This window comes from Engystomops pustulosus, chromosome 4 (genome assembly GCF_040894005.1).
Source record: "Engystomops pustulosus chromosome 4, aEngPut4.maternal, whole genome shotgun sequence".
Taxonomy (NCBI): Eukaryota; Metazoa; Chordata; class Amphibia; order Anura; family Leptodactylidae; genus Engystomops; species Engystomops pustulosus.
This window is the reverse complement of record NC_092414.1, coordinates 218,997,749-219,020,858: the sequence shown is the minus strand read 5'-3', so window position 1 is coordinate 219,020,858 and position 23,110 is coordinate 218,997,749. Positions and strand designations below refer to the sequence as shown.

Genomic DNA, 23,110 nt, shown 5'->3' with positions numbered 1-23,110 from the left:
AAAGTCAAGTACAGAACCTGGGTCACAACGGGAAATCCAAACACAGGCACAAGGCAGGGACACAAGCTTTCTAAACAGCATAAGCATGAAGATCCAGTGGAGAATGCTGGGAGAGACAACTTTTATACAATTTCCAGGGGACGGGCCAACACCAATCAGCGGTGTGCTGGCCCTTTAAATCTTAGAGTGCCAGCGCGCACACCCCCGAGGAGGCAGGAGTGTACACAACGAAATGCTGGGGCGGTGTGGGAGGAAGCGTGAATACGGCGGGCAGCAAAGGGCGGTCGCAGGAGCACCCATGACACTGCACCTTTGGTGTTAGTAAGGAGTGAAGAGTATCAAAGAGCCTATTGTGGTTGTTAGAGAAAGAGGATATGAGATTAGTACAATAGACCTGTTTAGCGAGGTGAAGGCCAGTGTTATAGGGTTTGAGCATAAATTTGAAGTGTAGAAAGTCTGTAGATGTGCGTTATTTTTTCCACAGACGTTCGATACTCCTGGAGAACTTACAAAGGAAACGGGTTTTGTCCGTGTGCCAAGGTTGCCTGCGTCTGTGTTGAAAATTTTGGATAGAGACTGGTGTCATCTCATCTAGGGCGCTTATGACAGTATTATAATAATAGTTAGTAGCCAGGTTTTGGCAGGTGAAAGAGGAGATGGGGACAGTGCCAACTGTAAGGTTTCTGTGAGTTGGTGAGTATTAATAGCACGTGGGTTCCGGTATGAACAATGGTTGGAAGGTGAAGGATTATTGAAAGTAAAAAAAAGAAGATTATAGTCTGAAAGTGGAAAAGAAGAATTGGTAAAATTAGATATTGAAGAAAGTCGGGCAAAGACCAATTCTAGGATTTTTCCATCATTATAAATGTGGGAATGAAGAGAGTTGTGAAACTACAGAAGTAGTTAGTGATACAAGCTGAGAGACAGGAAGGGATTGGGAGTGTTAATAGGGATGTTAAAGTCTCCCATGATAATGGTTGGAATCTCACAGGATAGAAAGTGAGAGAGCCAAGAGGCAAAGTGGTCAAGATACTGATAGGGTGAGCCAGGAGGACGGTAGTATACAGCCACACGAAGAGAGAATGGGTGGAAGAGTCTGAGGGTGTGGACCTTAAAAGATAGGAAAGTGAGACAGTTACATGGGGAATGACATGGACGTGCTCCTTCAGGTCAATGGCTTTTTAGTCTGGGGATGTGCTAAAGAGGCAAATAAAAAGTCATAAGTGGATGTTTCTTTGCGAAAAGCATCTGTGTGCATGATTCCTCCACCGTCTCGTTTAACCAGAACGTCCAAAAAATCCATGTTGTGTGAATGTGCACGCCAAGTTAATCTGATGTTAAAACTATTGTCATTTAATTGTCCAAAGGAAAAAGTTAACCATGCCCCAGTGCCCCTGCCAGATGATGAAGATGTCATTAATGTATCGGGCCCAAAAGAGAACCCCGGACATTAAGACGGCTCCACCTTCTGACAGGAACAGATCCTTCTCCCACAGCCCCAGGGCACACACGCCGCCCCCATTGCAGTCCCCTAGAGCTGTAGGTAGAAGGATCCATCAACAATGAAAAAAATTATGAGACAATATAAATTCAAGCAAACTCAATATAAAAGTAAACCCGGCCTCATCAAGCATAAATGTAGATGAGAGAAGTACAAAGTCTGCATGATGATATATAGAGGGATTCTACATCACAGGTGATGAAAAGATGGTCATCGTCTAGTTGTTTGCCTTCAAGTTTTTGTAACAAGTCTGAAGAATCCCTCAAATAAAAAGGAATATCTCCTACCAGTGGCTTCAGAATCTCATCAATGTATTTGCACACATTGTCAGATATATTGTTGCATCCAGATATAATGGGCCTGGCTGTTAGATTTTTATGAATCTTTAGCAGAAGATACAAAGTAGATACAATGGAGTCATACACTTTTAGTTATGTTGCCTCATCCTTTTATATGATGTTATTTCCAGCAGTCTGTGTCAAAATGTGGTCTAGTTCTGCATTGTAAAGATTTGTAACATCTGAAATCTCTCAGCTGATGGTTCGCTAACTTCAAATACATTGAATACATTTATACATTAAAACAGTATTTGCTCAGACAAGACAGACCTTAAAAAACACTTTCTAGAGGTAAGATCTAAATTTCTCCAGTTGGGTTTCCGGGCAAAACGCTTCCAAGAGACCCAACAGGAGGCCTGAGTTCTACTAGTAGTCACCTACAGCCCACAACTGGAGATCCTACATTGTATTGTCAGGGAACTCTAGCTTATTCTTTATAAAGATATAAGACTATGAGAAATATTCCCAGTCCCTCCTCTCCTTTCCTTCTGGCAACCACTAGAACTGAGACAACTCACCCTGTCTCAAAACAGGTGCAAAACGGGTTGGCATATTTAGACTGGGTTGGCACGGGTTGGCATATGAGCGAGCACTAAAATGCTCGGGGGCTCGTTATTCGAGACAAACTTTTCCCAATGCTCGAGTGCTCGTCTCGAATAACGAGCCCCATTAAAGTCAATGGGAGACCCGAGCATTTTTTTGCTAAAACAGAACAGTAAAAGAACAGTGCTTAATTAAATATTCCAGATGTTTCCTGCTGTTTTGCTTGTTAGAACACATTGAAATAACACTATTCTTCACTTTGCAGATGTGTGCGCGTATCTCCGAACCTATCGGAAGACACACACGAACACCTGCGATGTGAAGAATAGAATTAAAACATTAAAAACAGTGAACACAGGAGCATTTAAGTGCAGAACACATTGAAAGAACAATATTCTTCACATTCCAGATGTTCCGAACATCTCCGAACCTAGCGGGAGACACGCCCACACCTGCAAAGTGAAGAATAGTGTTATTTCAATGTGTTCTAACAAGCAAAACATCAGGAAACATCTGAAATATTTAATTAAACAATAAAAACACTGTTCTTCACTTAGTTTAATGCTCGATCTCGAGCAGGGGAAATACTCATCTGAGTAACAAGCCGGTCCGAGTACGCTAATACCCGACCGAGCAGTATACTCGCTCATCTCTAGTTACCATGTATCTGTCCCACAATCACAGCATATACATATACATACATGTGTGAACAGTGTCCAACCACAGGTTGTGAGGGAAACAAGCCAGAGATTTCATCAGCGATTGGACAAAAGGAAAATACTCCCAGTGGCCACACATTTCTCCAGAGAGGACCACGCTATGGAAGATTTGCATATTACTGTTTTAATTAGATATTTCAAAACACAATGGGAAAGGATAAAATGGGAGTAAACTCTGACTTGAGGCCACAAGCAGATAAGAGTCGGAGCTCTCTTGTCACACCCCACAGGTTTTTAGTCTGTTTACTACCATCATGTTGTAAATAAGATGTCTGTGAATATATCTTATTGTTGTTTTAAAGTTTCTTTTTTTTTTTTAATTTCCCTTGATCACTACCGGGTGTGTATAAAATTCTGTGAATTTTCAGTTTCATGCATAACATCATGTCTGACAAAGATTCTGGAAAGCTTTACCAACAAATATACTTCTCAAAAGGTATCACCTTATTTCTTCACTCTTTGTAGATATTTTATATATTTTTCAAACTGAACATTTCTACCTTTACAGCAGCCACTCAGCACCCCAAGGCGCCCCCTATGAGGAGTTGCAAGGAGATGCCTGTAGATGACATCAGCTGTAAGTTTTGTGGGAAGGTAAGACTAGAATTAAAACACATTTTTGAACCACCTAAGCCAGCCTCATGTTCTGTCCGAAGAAGGAAGCCTAGGTGGCGTTGATCCTTTTCTTATTTTGTGTCTCTCTCTGGTTGTACTTAATGACATTGGGAAATTATTTTTTTTTGTATTTTTTTTGTAAACGTGTACATTTTAGGGCTTAATGTACATATTACTGACAAAACTAGACCATTCTAAATTTCACCTCCATTTTGTTTTAATTACTACTTAAATTAACGTCCTAAAAGCTTTTTCTGATAGTTTGGGGGATGCAATTTTGAAACTGTAGTGATATATAGAGGATTTCTAATATTATTTAATAATAATATAATCATAATCTTTATTTACATAGAGCCCTCAGATTCCGTAGCACTTTACAGATTCTGGGGAACATAAAGACATTTACTTCCCCGAGCCGCGGAGTTCACAGAAAGTGCATTGTCTGTGGATAATGCGCTGTGCCCCACCCTGATTTGTGTCACATGGAAGCCAGCTCAGCTGCACCCAAAAACGGTCGTTTATGACACCATTCCAGCGCAGACATCTGTTAAATACCTGTCAAAGCTGCGCAAATCACGAAAACGGCAAACAGTCCGTGGAAAGTGTAATTGCGATCCCTAGCAAAGAAGCCCAATTATATTTCACTGTGCAAAATGCTAAGAGGATGAATCACATTAGGAAACGCGTAGGATCCTGTGATCAATAGGGAGAGCTAGCTGTTGTTAGAGTTATCAGGGTGAGCCATAAGTTTACACTAGATTTCTGTATCCAGATGGAAAAGTGTGGGTTGGACGATAGACTGAGATAAGAGATAGGGAGGTGCAGCATTATGCAGAGCTTTGTGGATGAGGGTTATTATTTTAAACTGTATTCGGAAGGAGACGGGCACCAGTGCAGTGATTGGCACAGACTGGAGGCATCCGTGTAGCCTTTGGTCTGTGAGACAAGCCTGGCTGCTGCATTAAGAATAGATTGTAGAGGAGCAAGTTTAGTGTGTGGAAGATCATTAGTAGGGAGTAGGGAGCCTAGACAAGAGTAAATCAGAGCGACAAGTGTTTTAGAGGTTTCAATTGTAATAAATGGTCGGATTCTGGAAATGTTTTTAAGGTGTAACCACAATATATATATTATAAGCTCATTACAAACAATGATGATCCCGCCAAAAAGTTAATTTTGAAATCCCTTTGAAAATATGGAAAAATGGGAAGGCGTGGTTTGGCCGCTGAAGGAAATGGCCGCATAAGAGAGGAGCTCCGTCTCACCAGCGTGGAAACCAGCTAATCACCCCTGACAAAGCAGACAAAGTGAGCCCAAAACATGCCTGGAACATCACTGACCACGGCAGGCAGAAAGCGGAACGGTGGAGGAACCGGCAACAAGCTGATCAGGGCTTTCTTCCCGGGCGACGGCATGAAGCACCAAGAACGGCAAGATGGCGGCGCATCACCAGCATTACCCAGCTCCGGAACCCGAGGCTCCGCGCAGCAACAACGGAGCAAAAATATGAAGCTGCCGAAAGACGCTGTAGGAGCGGGTAAGCCCTTACAGCAGAACACCTCCACTTCTCCCTTTCCTATTCCCAGTAACTGGGAGGACTCACCTGCACAGCGCTCACCCAATATGGCGCCGTCCCCGCCTTTACTCCAAGAGGAGTGCAGCATGCCACCACTGTCCCTCCAGCTACAGGAGAATTCAAACTCCTCATCTAACCACCAGCAGAGGGCGACTAACAGCATAAACTCTCCCTCTACAAGTCCTGCTAAACAGAGACAAAGAATGTCACAATCTGACAATGCACTAGAAAGTGCCTCTTCATGCTCTCCTGAAAGGTCAGATGAATTTACAAAATTCCAGACTACAAATAAGATAGTCTCAGAAGACATGCTGAAGGCCATCTCTCCATAGAGATTTGTCGTCTCTCATCTCACCACTACAAGCAACAGTAAATGAAATAGGAGACAGAGTGTCTCACACAGAATCCAAAATGGAAGAATTTACTACTGCTCATAATGATCTAGTGGATTCTCATCAGGCACTAGAAGAGAAGATACAAGCCATGCAAGCTAAGCTAATAGATTCTGAGGATAGGGACAGACGAAATAATATCAAAATTAGAGGTATATCAGAGCTGGTACCAGGACACCTGCTTCGCTCATATGTCCAGCAACTAACAAAGACCTTACTCCCTGAATTGAATGACTATGAGCTTAGTATTGATAGGGCACACAGAGTCCCTAAGCCTCCGAACCTTCCAGATTCAATACCAAGAGACACCCTAGCCCGTTTAACCTTTTTTCATGTAAAGGAACAACTTCTCCCACAGTCCAGGAAGCTTCAAACCTTTCCATCTCCTTACGAAGAGATAAAATTATTTGTGGATCTCTCTACAGCCACGTTGCAGGCTAGGAAAGCCTTGGCACCAATAACCACTAATCTACGCAAGCAGGAGATTCCATACAGATGGGGCTTCCCCACAAAAATCCTAATAAGAAGAAACAACACTATGCACGTGGTGAAAACAATAGAAGAAGGACTCTCGCTTTTGGAATCCTGGCAAATCGCCATAGATAGCCAGACCTCAATCCCGGTCAAAGGCCCACCTCGACACGTGAACCGAGAATGGCGCACTACTGGGGACTCTTAAACATAATACCGGGTGGTAATGTATTAGTATTATACTAATGTAATTGAGACGTGACAAAATGCTACACTCTCCATGTCCACAATGTACATGTTTACCCCTTATGATGATGCACCTATAGTGCTTTGTACACATGGTGCACTTGTTGATTCTTTAAGTGACGTCACCAGGACGACAATAGTTGAATTTTGTTTTAATTGTTTACTTGACATGTTCATACCTGTGAATAGTGAACTTAACAACACATGCATTACAGTCCACCCATCCATACCACAGAGGAGATCCATACTGCAGAAGATAAAAATGTATACTTCACTTTATACAAGCAGCCAGTACAATTACACAGATGGGGATTAAATTGATATCAATCAATGCTAAAGGTCTAAATAGCCCTTTTAAAAGGTCAATGATTTGGAAAGAAGCAAGTAAGCAGAAAGCGGATATTTTGTGTGTTCAAGAAACGCATTTTTCTAAACATGGTCCACCTATGCTAAAAAACAAAGAGGGGTTCTGATAGCATTTAACTCTTCTCTAGCAGTTCAAATAGACAAACAAATTATAGACTCAGATAGTAGGTACATAATTCTAATCTGTACAATCAACAATCTCCAATACACCATTGCCACAATCTATGGCCCTAATGAAAAACAGGGTTCATTCACTAAAAAGTTTTTAAATTGATAGCTAAGGTAAAAAAGGGATCCTTGATTTTGTCAGGAGATTTTAACGCAATCAATGACTCCTCTTTAGATACTACGGCGCAAGCAAAGGTCAAACATAGGTCCTTCACTCTAAAATCTCTTTTATGGTCATACGAGGTATATGATATTTGGAGATTACAACATGGAGAAGAAAGAGATTACTCTTACTTTTCAGCAAGACATAAATCATATTCTAGAATAGACATTATCATTGTAGACAGGTCCCTATTGGACAGAGTTATAAGCACGCATATTGGTGACATAGGTTGGTCAGATCATGCTCCAGTTTCAATGATGTGGTCAGACAAATTGTCCTCTCATAGCGACTATGTTTGGAGGGCCAACAACTCTATTATAGCCAATAGCAGGTATACAGAAAGAATTCAAAGAGCGTTAGCAGAGTTTTTCAAATTCAATACCAAAGAAGATATTAGTCCATCTTCCGTTTGGATAGCACATAAGGTATTTATAGGCGGGGAACTGACCAAACTGCAAATTATGACCGTCAAAGAAAAAGAGAGAGAGATCATTACCTTGCACAACAAAATTCACCAACTTGAACAACAAAACAAACAACAAACTACACAAGACCTCATAAACAGACTCAATCAAGAAAGGGAGAAACTAAGGAACCTCTTAATCCAAAAACATGCACATAAACATAATAATACCAAATACTACGCCCAAGGACAAAAAACTGGATCACTACTAGCCTGCAGCTTAAAACAAAAAACTCAGAAAAATAAGATCCTACACCCTACAACAGGGGAAAAAATGTTATCCCCCAGAGATATCATTGAGGCTTTTAAAACATATTATGAAAACCTATATAACTTAGCAAAAGACCCAAATATAATAGAGCCATCTCAAAGTATAATAGACAACTTCTTAAGCAAAGTGAAGTTACCTAAACTATCACAGGAACAGATTGATACTCTTAATCTTCCTATTACACAAGAGGAAATTAAAACCACTATAAAATCCATTCCCTCGGGAAAGCCCCAGGACCTGATGGTCTCCCATCAGAGTATTTTAAAAAATTCGCTAATGACATTCTACCCTACATGAAAGAAACATTCGATTTAGCTTTTAGAACAGGATCCTTCCCTAAGGACATGTTATCTGCTTTAATTGTAACAATCCCTAAACCAGGTAAAGCCCCCAATTCTCCGTCCAATTTTAGACCTATCTCGCTTCTTAACTGCGACGTCAAAATATATGCAAAAATATTAGCACAAAGACTACAAAGAATAATCCCCACATTAATTAAAAATGACCAAGTAGGATTCACCCCAGGAGGGCAAGCCCCAGATAATACCCGGCGTATAATAACCCTTATGCAGATATGCGAAAAAAGGAACCTACCATCAACTTTCCTAACGGTCGACGCTGAGAAAGCGTTTGACCGGGTAAACTGGAGGTACGCCTTCTCGGCCCTCACCAAATTTGGCATTATAGGTAACATTCAGACGGCTATTAAGTCATTGTATTCTAACCCAACAGCTAGGGTATATACGAATGGAATGTTATCCAGTGAAGCCTCCCTAACAAATGGGACGAGACAGGGCTGCCCTCTATCCCCCCTATTTTTTATTTTATCCATAGAACCTTTAGCTGAACTGATAAGATCTGACCCCAACATTACTGGCATAGAAGTTGGCTCAAAACTCCACAAAATAGCATTATTCGCCGACGATATCATTCTTATGTCCACTAACCCCCAGACTTTCTTATCCGCCATTTTTACCAAAATCCAAGAATATGGTGAAGTGTCATACTATAAAATGAACAATAGTAAATCGCAAGTTCTCTCTATAGCAATTCCATCTAAACAACTAATACATCTTAAAAAACTATACCCATTAGACTGGCAAGACACTGCAATTACGTACCTGGGAGTACAATTGACTACACCCACAACAAAACGTTTCACCTGCAACTTCACCCCATTATTATCTAAAATAGAGAAAGAATTAGAAAATTATACAAAAGTGATTCTCTCATGGTATGGAAGGATAGCAACATACAAAATGAGCATCCTTCCCAGATTTTTGTACTTATTTAGAACTTTACCGATTAAAATCCCTAAGACTTTTTTCACATCCGCTAATGCTCAACTACGCAGATTCATTTGGCAGAATAAACACTCTAAGGTTGCCTTAGGTACCCTTACTAGAAATAGGGAAAGAGGTGGTTTGGGAGTACCAGACTTATATAACTATTACATTTCTGCACTTGTAGATCAGTTGTTGCACTGGTGGAGAGACTCAACAGATAAAGCTTGGGTAGAACTGGAAAAGTCACTAAACAGGAATAAGTCCCTAAAAAATAGAATGATAGCAGCGACCTGGCAAGTGTCCCCTCCTCCTTCATCATTTTCAGCTATAGCAATATCAGACTGGGCATGGAGACAGGTACTAACTAGAGATGAGCGAGTATACTGCTCGGTCGAGTATTAGCATACTCGGACCGGCTCGTTACTCGGACGAGCATCTCCCCGGCTCGAGATCGAGCATTAAATTAAGTGAAGAACAGTATTTTTATTACATAATAAAATAACCCAGATGTTTACTGATGTTTTCCTTGTAAGAACACATTGATATAACACTATTCTTCACTTTGCAGCTGTGCGCGCGTATCTCCGAACCTATCGGGAGACACGCGCGCACAGCTGCAATGTGAAGAATAGAATTAAAACATTAAACAGTGAAAACACGAACATTTAAGGGCAGAACACATTTAAATAACACTATTCTTCACATTGCTGATGTGCGCGCACATCTCCGACATTATCGGAAGACACGCGCGCACATCTGCAAAGTGAAGAATAGAATTAAAACATTAAAAACTGTGAATACAGTAGCATTTAAGTGCAGAACACATTGAAAGAACACTATTCTTCACATTCCAGATGTTCCGAACATCTCCTAACTTAGCGAGAGAGACGCGCGAACACCTGCAAAGTGAAGAATAGTGTTATTTCAATGTGTTCTTACAAGTAAAACATCAGGAAACATCTGGGATATTTTATTATGCACTGCTCTTTTAATGTTCTCTTTTACGAAAAAAATGCTCGGGTCTCCCATTGACTTTAATGGGGTTCGTTATTCGATACGAGCACTCGAGCATCGGGAAAAGCTCGTATCGAATAACGAGCACCCGAGCATTTTAGTGCTCGCTCAACTCTAGTACTAACCCAAACAAATCATAACAAATCTAATCTTAAGTTTGAGAATGTACCTATTGACTTTTTTGAATGTCAGTTTGGAGACTTGAACTTAGAAAACTGGCATAATAACAACATCAAGGTCATGCAAGACATACTACTTAATAGACAAATAATGACCTTCTCCTCCCTTAACCCCTTCACGCTCCGTGGCGGATATATCCGCCACGGAGCGCAGTGACTTAGCGCTCAGTGGCGGATATTTCCGCCACGGCGCTTATGCCGGCTCGGCTCTGGATCAGAGCCGAACCGGCATCGGGAAACACGGGGTGCCGGCTGTAACTAATAGCCGGCACCCCAGTGTAACACCCGCGATCGGAGTTGTCTCCGATCGCGGGTGCTTAACCCGTTAAATGCCGCGGTCAGTGCGACCGCGGCATCTAACATGCATCTGGGGGATCTTTCCCCCACGATCGTTGCTATAGCAACTCTGGGGTCCGATCTGGACCCCAGAGTTACTTGCAAGAATTGCCGGTAAGATGGCGTCTGTGACGTCATCTTACTGGCACAGTGCCAGCCTATGCAAGTGTATAGGCTGACACTGATAATACTCTGCAATACATCAGTATTGCAGAATATTATCATGAAGAAGCAATCAGAGGATTGCTTGTTCATGTCCCATGGCATAAAAGTGAAAAAGTAAAAAAAAAAATGTTATTCAATAAAAAAATAAAGTCATAAATCACTAAAAATGCCCCAAACCCCCAAAACATATAAAGAGACATATAACTCAAAAAAAAGTCTAAATCATAACACAAACCCCACATATATAGTATCACCGCGTCCGTAACAACCCGTAGAATAAAAGTAAATCATTATTGAAACCCCACGATAAACGCCGTAAAAAAAAAACTGTTATAAACCCTCCAAAAATTATGATTTTTACCTTTTCAATCCCACAAAAAATGCTATAAAATGCGATCAAAAAACCATATGTACTCAGACATGATACTGGTGCAAAGTACAACATGTCCCGCAACATAGCCTTCAAAAGGGGCCAATGAGGAAACTAAAATCCTGGCAGCTGCAGCGCCCTCCTTCCCTTCTGCACCTTGCTGTGCGCCCATAAAACAAGTCACAGCCACATGTGGGGGGTCTCTGTACTCAGGAGAAATTGCAGAACAAATTGTATGGTGGGTTTTCTCTTTTTATATTTTGGAAATGTGTAAATTTTAGGGCTAAATGAACGTATAAGGGACCAATATGACCATTCTAAATTTCACCTCCATTTTGATTCAATTACTATGAAGATCTCAAGGGGTTAACAATCTTCGTAAAAGCTGTTTCTGATAGCTTGAGGGGTGCAGATTTGAACATGCGTTGGTTATATAGGGGGGGTTTTGATGCTAAATATGTAAAATTTCATTCAAAACTTTATTTATCCCCAAAATAGTCAATTCTGAACATCCGGAAAAGTGATATTCTATTTGTAAGCCGCGTGACATCAAAATAAATTATCCAGACATTTCAGAAATTATGAAAATGTAAAGTAGACAAATGGGAAATGTTATTCAGCGACTTATTTAGGTGGTAAATCTATCTGCCTGAAAACGCAATGATTTCGAATTTCGAAAATGGCAAATTTTTCAAAAAATGTATCATATTTTCTTTTTTTTTGTAAATAAACGCAAAACTTATCAGCCAAAATTTACCACTAAAATGAAGTACAACATGTGGGGAAAAAACAATCTCAGAATCGTTTTGATAAGTAACAGAGTTCAAAAGTTATAACCATATAAAGCGACGCAGGTCAGAATCCAAAAAATCGGGCTGAGCCTTAAGCTAAAAAATGGCTGCGTCCTTAAGGGGTTAAAGAGAAATATAATATACCTTCACAGGAAATTTACTCATACTTAAGAATTAGGGATTTCTTTATTAAATCCTGACACAATGAACCTGCTATGAACACTTCTCTCCTCCACTGGCTAGAACACACAGTAGGATACAAGAAAGGCATCTCTAGCATCTACAAGCTACTAGGCACACAAGAACTTAGCAAGAAAACCAACAATGATGCAATGGGAAAAAGATCTAGGGAAAACATTTGACATAAAATCTTGGTATAAAGCTTTCTCCAATACTTACTCTCTATTTAGATGCACTGCATATCAGGAAGCCATAATAAAAACGGTAATGAGATGGTATTTCACTCCAGCAAGGTTGGCACAGATATATCCGTCCACATCGTCTATGTGCTGGAGGGGATGTGGTACAAAAGGTACCACCCTTCATATTTTATGGGGATGTCCCAAAATCAGACCGCTATGGGACGCCACTTCCAGGGCGATAGATACGCTAGCATGCAAACATAAAGACATTAGACCATATATGGCTCTCTTACTGATTGACTTAGATTCAATACCTAGGTCTCTGAGAACGGTAGTAGCGCATCTATTGATGTCAACCAAACTAGTAATTACTAGACATTGGAAGGAGGCCGACACCCCTTCATTCAATGAAGTGATCAATACTATGAACACTACATGCATATACGAAAGAATTATCTCACTCCAAACGAATAAACATAATCTATATCTAGATTCCTGGAAGTGTTGGCTCGATAGTCCTTTCAACACAACATAAAAAGGGGGACAAACTTCAGTCAATCAGTATTTAAAGAGATGGAAACAAAAATGACTGAGTTAATACCAAAAGAAAGAACTGACATATCACTATCACAGGTGTTAAATTCTTTTTTGTTACTTATGGTTAATAAGTTGTAAGGTTACCTTTGATTTACCTCTATATCTCATTAATAGAGATGAGCGAGCACTAAAATGCTCGGGTACTCGTTATTCGAGACGAACTTTTCCCGATGCTCGAGTGCTCGTTTCGAGTAACGAGCCCCATTGAAGTCAATGGGAGACTCGAGCATTTTTCAAGGGGACCAAGGCTCTGCACAGGGAAGCTTGGCCAAACACCTGGGAACCTCAGAAAAGGATGGAAACACCACAGAAATGGACAGGAAACAGCAGGGGCAGCATGCATGGATGCCTCTGAGGCTGCTTAAATGCACCATTATGCCAAAATTATGGGCAACAGCATGGCCATGACAGAGTGACAGAATGAAGCTAGATAGCATCTAAAACATCCAATAATTGACCCTGACACTATAGGGGACGGCATGCAGAGGCAGCGGCAGCAGCGGAAGGCTAGAGAGTGGCATGGCGACATACCCTAAATGGACTCAGGCTTCAAACCAATGGGTAGCAGAGAGGAACCAAAGGAGTTGAGCAAGAAGCGCTCAAATAATATCGGTACATGATAAAAGTTTGCCAGTATATTTTGTGGATTACACAGCAGGGTGGCGACAAAGTTAACATGGAAGCCATGAAAACAATCCAAAATTCTGCCTGACACAGCTCGTTTGATAAGGGGACCATGTAAGGAGGCAGTGAACTAGTAGTAGATTAAAGGTGCTGCAGTTAAAACTATGTTAGTTGTTTCTTGGCATGGAGCTGGCGCTCCGCTGCCAGGCGAGCTTTCGCCAATCCAAGCCCCTGTCTCTAGGCTACTCCCCAAACAGCACTTCTAAGAACCTTTCGGATAAGATCAAGTGTAGTAGCGTTCTTATAAGTTTGGGATATGGCGGGTGAGGGGAATGTAAACATCTGCGCAAGAAGCGCTGAAATAATATCCGTAAATGAAAAAAGTTTTCCAGTATATTTTGTGGCTTACACAGCAGGGTGGCGACAAAGTTAACAAGTTTGATGTGGAATGCCCTGCAATAGCTCTTGGGTGGTGTGCCTTTTATCACCTAGGCTCAGCAGTTTGAGCACCACCTGCTGTCGCTTAGCGACGGCACTGCTGCTGTGCCTAGAGCTACCGACTGATGGCGCCATGCCCACGGATGGTAATTCGGAGGAGGAGGAGGTGGAGGAGGGGTGGGAGGATTTGGAGGTATAGTAGGCCTTTGAGACCTGGACCGAGGTAGGCCCCGCAATCCTCTGCGTCGGCAGTATATGACCAGCCCCAGGGTCAGACTCGGTCCCAGCCTGCACCAAGTTAAGTGTAGTAGCGTTCTTATAAGTTTGGGATATGGCGGGTGAGGGGAATGTAAACAGATGCGCAAGAAGCGCTGAAATAATATCCGTAAATGGTAAAAGTTTGCCAGTATATTTTGTGGATTACACAGCAGGGTGGCGACAAAGTTAACAAGTTTGTTGTGGAAGCCATCAAAACAACCCAAAATTCTGCCTGACACAGCACGTTTGATAAGGCGGCCATGTATGGAGGCAGTGAACTAGTAGTAGATTAAAGATGCTGCAGTTAAAACTATGTTAGTTGGTTCTTGGCATGGAGCTGGCGCTCCGCTGCCAGGCGAGCTTTCGCCAATCCAAGCCCCTGTCTCTAGGCTACTCCCCAAACAGCACTTCTAAGAACCTTTTGTATAAGATCAAGTGTAGTAGCGTTCTTATAAGTTTAGGATATGGCGGGTGAGGGGAATGTAAACATCTGCGCAAGAAGCGCTGAAATAATATCCGTAAATGGTAAAAGTTTGCCAGTATATTTTGTGGATTACACAGCAGGGTGGCAAAAAGTTAACAAGTTTGTTGTGGAAGCCATGAAAACAACCCAAAATTCTGCCTGACACAGCACGTTTGATAAGGCGGGCATGTATGGAGGCAGTGAACTAGTAGTAGATTAAAGGTGCTGCAGTTAAAACTATGTTAGTTGGTTCTTGGCATGGAGCTGGCGCTCCGCTGCCAGGCGAGCTTTCGCCAATCCAAGCCCCTGTCTCTAGGCTACTCCCCAAACAGCACTTCTAAGAACCTTTTGTATAAGATCAAGTGTAGTAGCGTTCTTATAAGTTTGGGATATGGCGGGTGAGGGGAATGTAAACAGATGCGCAAGAAGCGCTGAAATAATATCCGTAAATGGTAAAAGTTTGCCAGTGTATTTTGTGGATAACACAGCAGGGTGGCGACAAAGTTAACAACTTTGATGTGGAATCCATGAAAACAACCCAAATTTCGGCCTGACAAACCTCGTTTGATAAAGGGACGATGTATGGAGGCAGCTATATGGACGACTTTTGGAGGTAGCAATGGAGACAACGTGTGGAGGCTGCTATGGAGACAATTCAATTTGGATAGTGCCTGTATGTGGCAGTCCAAAAAATTTTTCAAACCAGAGGAGCAGGTAGGTGGCCCTCCAGAAAAATGGAATAGATTGAGTGCCTGTATGTGGCAGTCCAAAAAAATTTTCAAACCAGAGGAGCAGGTAAATGGCCCTCCAGAAAAATGGAATAGATTGAGTGCCTGTATGTGGCAGTCCAAAAAAGTTTTCAAACCAGAGGAGCAGGTAGGTGGCCCTCCAGAAAAATGGAATAGATTGAGTGCCTGTATGTGGCAGTCCAAAAAATTTTTCAAACCAGAGGAGCAGGTAGGTGGCCCTCCAGAAAAATGGAATAGATTGAGTGCCTGTATGTGGCAGTCCAAAAAAGTTTTTAAACCAGAGGAGCAGGTAGGTGGCCCTCCAAAAAAATGGAATAGATTGAGTGCCTGTATGTGGCAGTCCAAAAAAGTTTTTAAACCAGAGGAGCAGGTAGTTGGCCCTCCAGAAAAATGGAATAGATTGAGTGCCTGTATGTGGCAGTCCAAAAAAGTTTTTAAACCAGAGGAGCAGGTAGGTGACCCTCCAGAAAAATTGAATAGATTGAGTGCCTGTATGTGGCAGTCCAAAAAAGTTTTTAAACCAGAGGAGCAGGTAGGTGGCCCTCCAGAAAAATGGAATAGATTGAGTGCCTGTATGTGGCAGTCCAAAAAAGTTTTTAAACCAGAGGAGCAGGTAGGTGGCCCTCCAGAAAAATTGAATAGATTGAGTGCCTGTATGTGGCAGTCCAAAAAAGTTTTCAAACCAGAGGAGCAGGTAGGTGGCCCTCCAGAAAAATGGAATAGATTGAGTGCCTGTATGTGGCAGTCCAAAAAAGTTTTTAAACCAGAAGAGCAGGTAGGTGGCCCTCCAGAAAAATGGAATAGATTGAGTGCCTGTATGTGGCAGTCCAAAAAAGTTTTTAAACCAGAGGAGCAGGTAGGTGGCCCTCCAGAAAAATGGAAAAGATTGAGTGCCTGTATGTGGCAGTCCAAAAAAGTTTTTAAACCAGAGGAGCAGGTAGGTGGCCCTCCAGAAAAATGGAATAGATTGAGTGCCTGTATGTGGCAGTCCAAAAAAGTTTTTAAACCAGAGGAGCAGGTAGGTGGCCCTCCAGAAAAATGGAATAGATTGAGTGCCTGTATGTGGCAGTCCAAAAAAGTTTTTAAACCAGAGGAGCAGGTAGGTGGCCCTCCAGAAAAATGGAATAGATTGAGTGCCTGTATGTGGCAGTCCAAAAAAGTTTTTAAACCAGAGGAGCAGGTAGGTGGCCCTCCAGAAAAATGGAATAGATTGAGTGCCTGTATGTGGCAGTCCAAAACATTTTTCAAACCAGAGGAGCAGGTAGGTGGAGCTCCAGAAAAATTGAATAGATAGAGTGCCTGTATATGGCACTCCCAAAAATTGTTTAAAACAGAGGACCGGGTCGGTGGCCCTCCAGAAAAATTAAATGCATAAAGTACTATAGCTAGAGCCAGTGGGCCCTGTCAAAAAATAGCCAGTTTCCTCTGCTTTACTGTACAAAGAGCAGGAGAAGGAGGAAAATGAGGAGGAGGAGGAGGAGTGGATAAATTATTCAGGTTGAGCTTCCTTCACCTGGTGGAGATTGGAAATTAGGAGAAAACCATGCTTTATTCATCTTGATAAGCGTCAGCCTGTCAGCGCTGTCAGTCGACAGGCGTGTACGCTTATCGGTGATGATGCCACCAGCTGCACTGAAAACCCGCTCGGACAAGACGCTAGCGGCAGGGCAGGCAAGAACCTCCAAGGCGTACAGCGTCATTTCGTGCCACATGTCCAGCTTTGAAACCCAGTAGTTGTAGGGAGCTGTGTGATCATTTAGGACGATGGTATGGTCAGCTACGTACTCCCTCACCATCTTTCTGTAAAGATCAGCCCTACTCTGCCGAGACTGGGGACAGGTGACAGTGTCTTGCTGGGGTGACATAAAGCTGGCAAAAGCCTTGTAAAGCGTACCCTTGCCAGTGCTGGACAAGCTGCCTGCTCGCCTACTCTCCCTCGCTACTTGTCCCGCAGAACTACGCTCTCTGCCGCTAGCGCTGTCAGAAGGGAAATACTGTTTCAGCTTGTGCACCAGGGCCTGCTGGTATTCATGCATTCTCACACTCCTTTCCTCTCCAGGGATGAGAGTGGAAAGTTTTTGCTTGTACCGCGGGTCCAGGAGAGTGAACACCCAGTAATCGGTGCTGGAATAAATTCTTTGAACGCGAGGGTCACGGGATAGGCAGCCTAGCATGAAATCTGCCATATGCGCCAGAGTACCAACGCGTAAGAATTCGCTCCCCTCACTGGCCTGACTGTCCATTTCCTCCTCCTCCAACACCTCCAATTCCTCTTCTTCTGCCCATACACGCTCAACAGTGAAGGACTCAACAATGGTCCCCTCTTGTGTCTCGCCAACATTCTCCTCCTCTTCCTCCTCATCCTCCTCCACCTCCACCTCCACCTCCTCCGATATGCGCTGAGAAACAGACCTAAGGGTGCTTTGGCTATCAACAAGGGAATCTTCTTCCCCCGTCTCTTGTGAGGAGCGCAAAGCTTCCGACTTCATGCTGACCAGAGAGTTTTTCAACAGGCCAAGCAGCGGGATGGTGAGGCTGATGATGGCGGCATCGCCACTGACCATCTGTGTTGACTCCTCAAAGTTACTCAGCACCTGACAGATATCAGACATCCACGTCCACTCCTCATTGTAGACTTGATGAAGCTGACTGACCTGACTACCAGTTCTGGTGGAAGTTGACATCTGGCAGTCTACAATCGCTCGGCGCTGCTGGTAAACTCTGGATAACATGGTCAGTGTTGAATTCCACCTCGTGGGCACGTCGCACAACAGTCGGTGAGCGGGCAGTTGGAGGCGGCGCTGTGCTGCCCTGAGAGTGGCAGCATCTGTGCTGGACTTCCTTAAATGCGCACAGATGCAGCGCACCTTCGTGAGCAAATCCGACAGATTGGGGTATGTCTTGAGGAAACGCTGAACTATCAGATTTAACACATGGGCCAGGCATGGCACATGTGTCAGTCTGCCGAGTTGCAGAGCCGCCACCAGGTTACGGCCGTTGTCACACACAACCATGCCTGGCTTCAGGTTCAGCGGTGCCAGCCACAGATCAGTCTGTGCCGTGATGCCCTGTAATAGTTCTTGGGCGGTGTGCCTTTTATCGCCTAGGCTCAGCAGTTTGAGCACCGCCTGCTGTCGCTTAGCGACGGCACTGCTGCTGTGCCTAGAGCTACCGACTGATGGCGCCATGCCCACGGATGGTCGTTCGGAGGAGGAGGTGGAGGAGGGGTGGGAGGAGGAGGAGGCATAGTAGGCCTGAAACACCTGGACCGAGGTATGCCCCGCAATCCTCGGCGTCGGCAGTATATGACCAGCCGCAGGGTCAGACTCGGTCCCAGCCTCCACCAAGTTAACCCAATGTGCCGTCAGCGATATATAGTGGCCCTGCCCGGCAGCACTCGTCCACGTGTCCCTGGTCAGGTGGACCTTGTCAGAAACGGCGTTGGTCAGGGCACGGATTATGTTGTCTGACACGTGCTGGTGCAGGGCTGGGACGGCACATCGGGAAAAGTAGTGGCGGCTGGGGACCGAATACCGAGGGGCGGCTGCCGCCATGAGGCTGCGAAAGGCCTCAGTCTCTAGTAGCCTATAGGGCAGCATCTCCAGGCTTAGCAATCTGGAGATGTGCACATTAAGGGCTTGGGCGTGCGGGTGGGTTGCACTATATTTGCGTTTCCGCTCCAGCGTCTGGGGTATGGAGAGCTGAACGCTGGTGGATGCTGTGGAGGATCGTGGAGGCGACGATGGGGTTTTTGTGGCACGGTCCTGGGCAGGGGGCTGACTATCAGCTGACACAGGGGAAGGAGCAGTGGTGTGCACGGCCGGAGGTGAACGCGCTTGTTGCCACTGAGTGGGGTGTTTAGCATTCATATGCCTGCGCATACTGGTGGTAGTTAAGCTATTAGTGGTGGATCCCCTGCTGATCCTGGTTTGGCAAATGTGGCACACCACAGTCCGTCGGTCATCCGGTATTTCCTTAAAGAACCTCCAGACTTCTGAAAATCTAGCCCTCGCCGCAGGAGCCCTCGCCACGGGAGCTTCACTAGTTGACACATTTGGCGCTGATGCACCAGCTCTGGCCCTGCCTCTCCGTCTGGCCCCACCACTGCCTCTTCCAACCTGTTCTGGTCGAGGACTCTCCTCCGTCTCAGAAGCACTGTGTTCACCCGGCCTCTCAACCCAACTTGGGTCTGTCACCTCATCATCCTCCGATCCCTCAGTCTGCTCCCCCCTCGGACTTCCTGCCCTGACAACAACTTCCCCACTGTCTGACAACCGTGTCTCCTCATCGTCGGACACCTCTTTACACACTTCTTCCAGTACGTCAACAAGGTCATCATCACCCACAGACTGCGACTGGTGGAAAACCTGGGCATCGGAAAATTGCTCATCAGCAACCGGACAAGTGGTTTGTGACTGTGGGAAGGGTCCAGAAAACAGTTCCTCAGAGTATGCCGGTTCAAATGGCAAATTTTGCTGGGAGGGGGCAGACTGGGGGGGAGGAGGCTGAGGTGCAGGAGCTGGAGGAGTGCCGATTTCGGTGACATGGGTGGACTGCGTGGAAGACTGACTGGTGGACAAATTGCTCGAAGCATTGTCGGCAATCCACGACATCACCTGTTCGCACTGTTCTGGCCTCAACAGTGCTCTACCACGAGTCCCAGTAACTTCAGACATGAACCTAGGGAGTGTAGCTCTGCGGCGTTCCCCTGCTCCCTCATAAGCAGGTGGTGTCTCACCCCGCCCAGGACCACGGCCTCTGACCCCTGCAGTAGTTGGACGCCCACGTCCCCGCCCTCGTCCTCTACCCCTAGCCCTCGGGTTAAACATTTTGAAAATGAGAGTTATAACTTTTTTTTTTTTTTTTAACTTTTTTTTGTTTTTTTTTGTTTTTTTGTGTTTTTTAGTTTTTAAAACCAAACGATGCTATCCTATTGCTATAGCTATTTTCTAGCCAAGTATGAAAGCACACTGCTATGCCAGATGAGATGACGCTGAGTAATGAAAAAAATAAACGTAAAATAAAAAAGGAAATGGCAGACTGTGCCTAATTGAAATACAACCCCGGGCCCTAATAAATTTTCCCACTTCGGTCTTTGCGATGGATATGTGCGTCACTAAGCACAAAACACAGTGGTCGCAAGTCTCACTACAAATTGCTCACAATTTGCTAGTAGATGCACTGCAGCAACTACAGCCACCAGCAGATCAACCAGAAATCAAATATATATAACGCTACTGTAGGCGTAAGTAAGACGTTTGGATTCTCCTATGGCTATTTTCTAGCCAAGTATTAAAGCACACTACTATGCCAGATGAGATGACGCTGAGTTATGAAAAAAATAAACGTAAAATATAAAAGGAAATGGCAGACTGTGCCTAATTGAAATACAACCCCGGGCCCTAATAAATTTTCCCACTTCGGTCTTTGCGATGGATATGTGCGTCACTAAGCGCAAAACACAGTGGTCGCAAGTCTCACTACAAATTGCTCACAATTTGCTAGTAGATGCACTGCAGCAACTACAGCCACCAGCAGATCAACCAGAAATCAAATATATATAACGCTACTGTAGGCGTAAGTAAGACGTTTGGATTCTCCTATGGCTATTTTCTAGCCAAGTATTAAAGCACACTACTATGCCAGATGAGATGACGCTGAGTTATGAAAAAAATAAACGTAAAATATAAAAGGAAATGGCAGACTGTGCCTAATTCTACTCAAACCCCTAATAAATTTTCCCACTTCGGTCTTTGCGATGGATATGTGCGTCACTAAGCGCAAAACACAGTGGTCGCAAGTCTCACTACAAATTGCTCACAATTTGCTAGTAGATGCACTGCAGCAAGTACAGCCACCAGCAGATCAACCAGAAATCAAATATATATAACGCTACTGTAGGCGTAAGTAAGACGTTTGGATTCTCCTATGGCTATTTTCTAGCCAAGTATTACAGCACACTACTATGCCAGATGAGATGACGCTGAGTTATTAAAAAAATAAACCTAAAATAAAAAGAAACTGGCAGACTGTGCCTAATTGAAATCAAACCCCTAATAAATTTTCCCACTTTGGTGTTTGAGGTGGATATGTGTGTCACTAAGAGCTAAACACAACGATAGCAAGTCCCCCTGCTAATTCCTCACAATATGGTACTAGCTGCACTACTAGTGCCAGCAAGCCCAGCCACAAGCAAATAAAAAAAAAAAGTATAACGTTATTGTAGCCCTAAGAAGGACTGTTGGGTTCTTGTAGAATCACTCCTGCCTAACAGTAAGCTAATAGAACAGCCTAACGCTTTCCCTGAGCAGCAGCAGCTCTCTCCCTAGCGGCATCCAGACAGAGAATGATCCGAGCAGCGCGGGCAGCGGCTAGTCTATCCCAGGGTCACCTGATCTGGCCAGCCAACCACTGCTATCTACGTGTAAGGGTACCACGTCATGCTGGGTGGAGTGCAGAGTCTCCTGGCTTGTGATTGGCTCTGTTTCTGGCCGCCAAAAAGCAAAACGGCGGGAGCTGCCATTTTCTCGAGCGGGCGAAGTATTCGTCCGAGCAACGAGCAGTTACGAGTACGCTAATGCTCGATCGAGCATCAAGCTCGGACGAGTATGTTCGCTCATCTCTACTCATTAACTATACCAACCTCATAAAAAGAGAACTGGCAAACATGAAAGAAGCACTTCTCAACAATATGTGGATTTACGTTGGATTACAGATCACAAGCATCTCCAGATGTGGACGTTCAGGAAAAGACTTTCACGTAAATTGCAACGCTTGTGGTATATATAATGCAACACTGACTATGTGAGCTTGAGCTCATTTGTAAATGTAACTCCAAGGTTTACCTTATCAATGTAATTTGAAAAATTTTAATAAAAATTTATTTAAAAACAAAAAAAAAAAATCTCAGACAAACATTAAAATAAAATACCCTACTAAAAAAAAAAAAAAGGGAAAACTGATGTTGGATTTGTAAGCCGTGTGATATCAAATTAAATTACCCAGACATTTTAAACATTATGAAAACATAAAACAGACATATAGAAAAATGTTTATTAGTAACTAATTTGGGTGGTAGAACTATCTGTCTAAAAACAAGCTGGTTTAGAATTTAGAAAAATCACCATTTTCTAATTTTTTTCATAAATAAGCACAAAACTTAGCAGAATAAATTACTTCTGTATAGCAATATATGGCATTTTTGCAGCACATTCATTACAATGAGCCACTGGCTCATTGTAACGAACCTGCATAAGCCATGTAGCCTCGTGTCAAAATAAGACCCGAGGCTACCATAGTAACCGATCGCACCGACTGCGGTTATTAGCGTATTTTGCACAAAACCCCCACCTCTGTATGAAGAGGACTCAGCCCGTGAGCCCTCTTCATACACTCCTTATACCTCTGCGCCGTAGAGCTACGGCGCAGAGCGTTAAGGGGTTAAGGATAAAAAAAAATAGATGAAAACAAATATTTCAGTATTTTGAAATTGCGCAATAAAATGTAAGATCTGATGCTATATTACAAGAAGACGACTGCCTTGGGCTGTGAATGTCAATTGAAAAATCTAAAATCTAGTTATTTAGGGGTAAGAAGAGACAATTGATGTGTTCTAGTGCATTAACTATAAAAACTTGTAATACTAATAA

At 43.5% G+C, this 23,110-nt stretch overlaps 1 protein-coding gene across 4 annotated transcripts in view; it reads left to right on the top strand.

Moving 5' to 3' along the window:
- LOC140128360 (uncharacterized) overlaps positions 1-23,110 on the top strand; it is a 179,872-nt gene that overhangs the window by 144,814 nt on the left and 11,948 nt on the right. For all 4 annotated transcript variants that reach the window (XM_072150007.1, XM_072150009.1, XM_072150008.1 and 1 more), the window contains one exon: positions 3,610-3,695. In XM_072150007.1, coding sequence (XP_072006108.1) covers positions 3,610-3,695 — 86 coding nt within the window. The remainder of the gene's footprint in view (positions 1-3,609; positions 3,696-23,110) is intronic.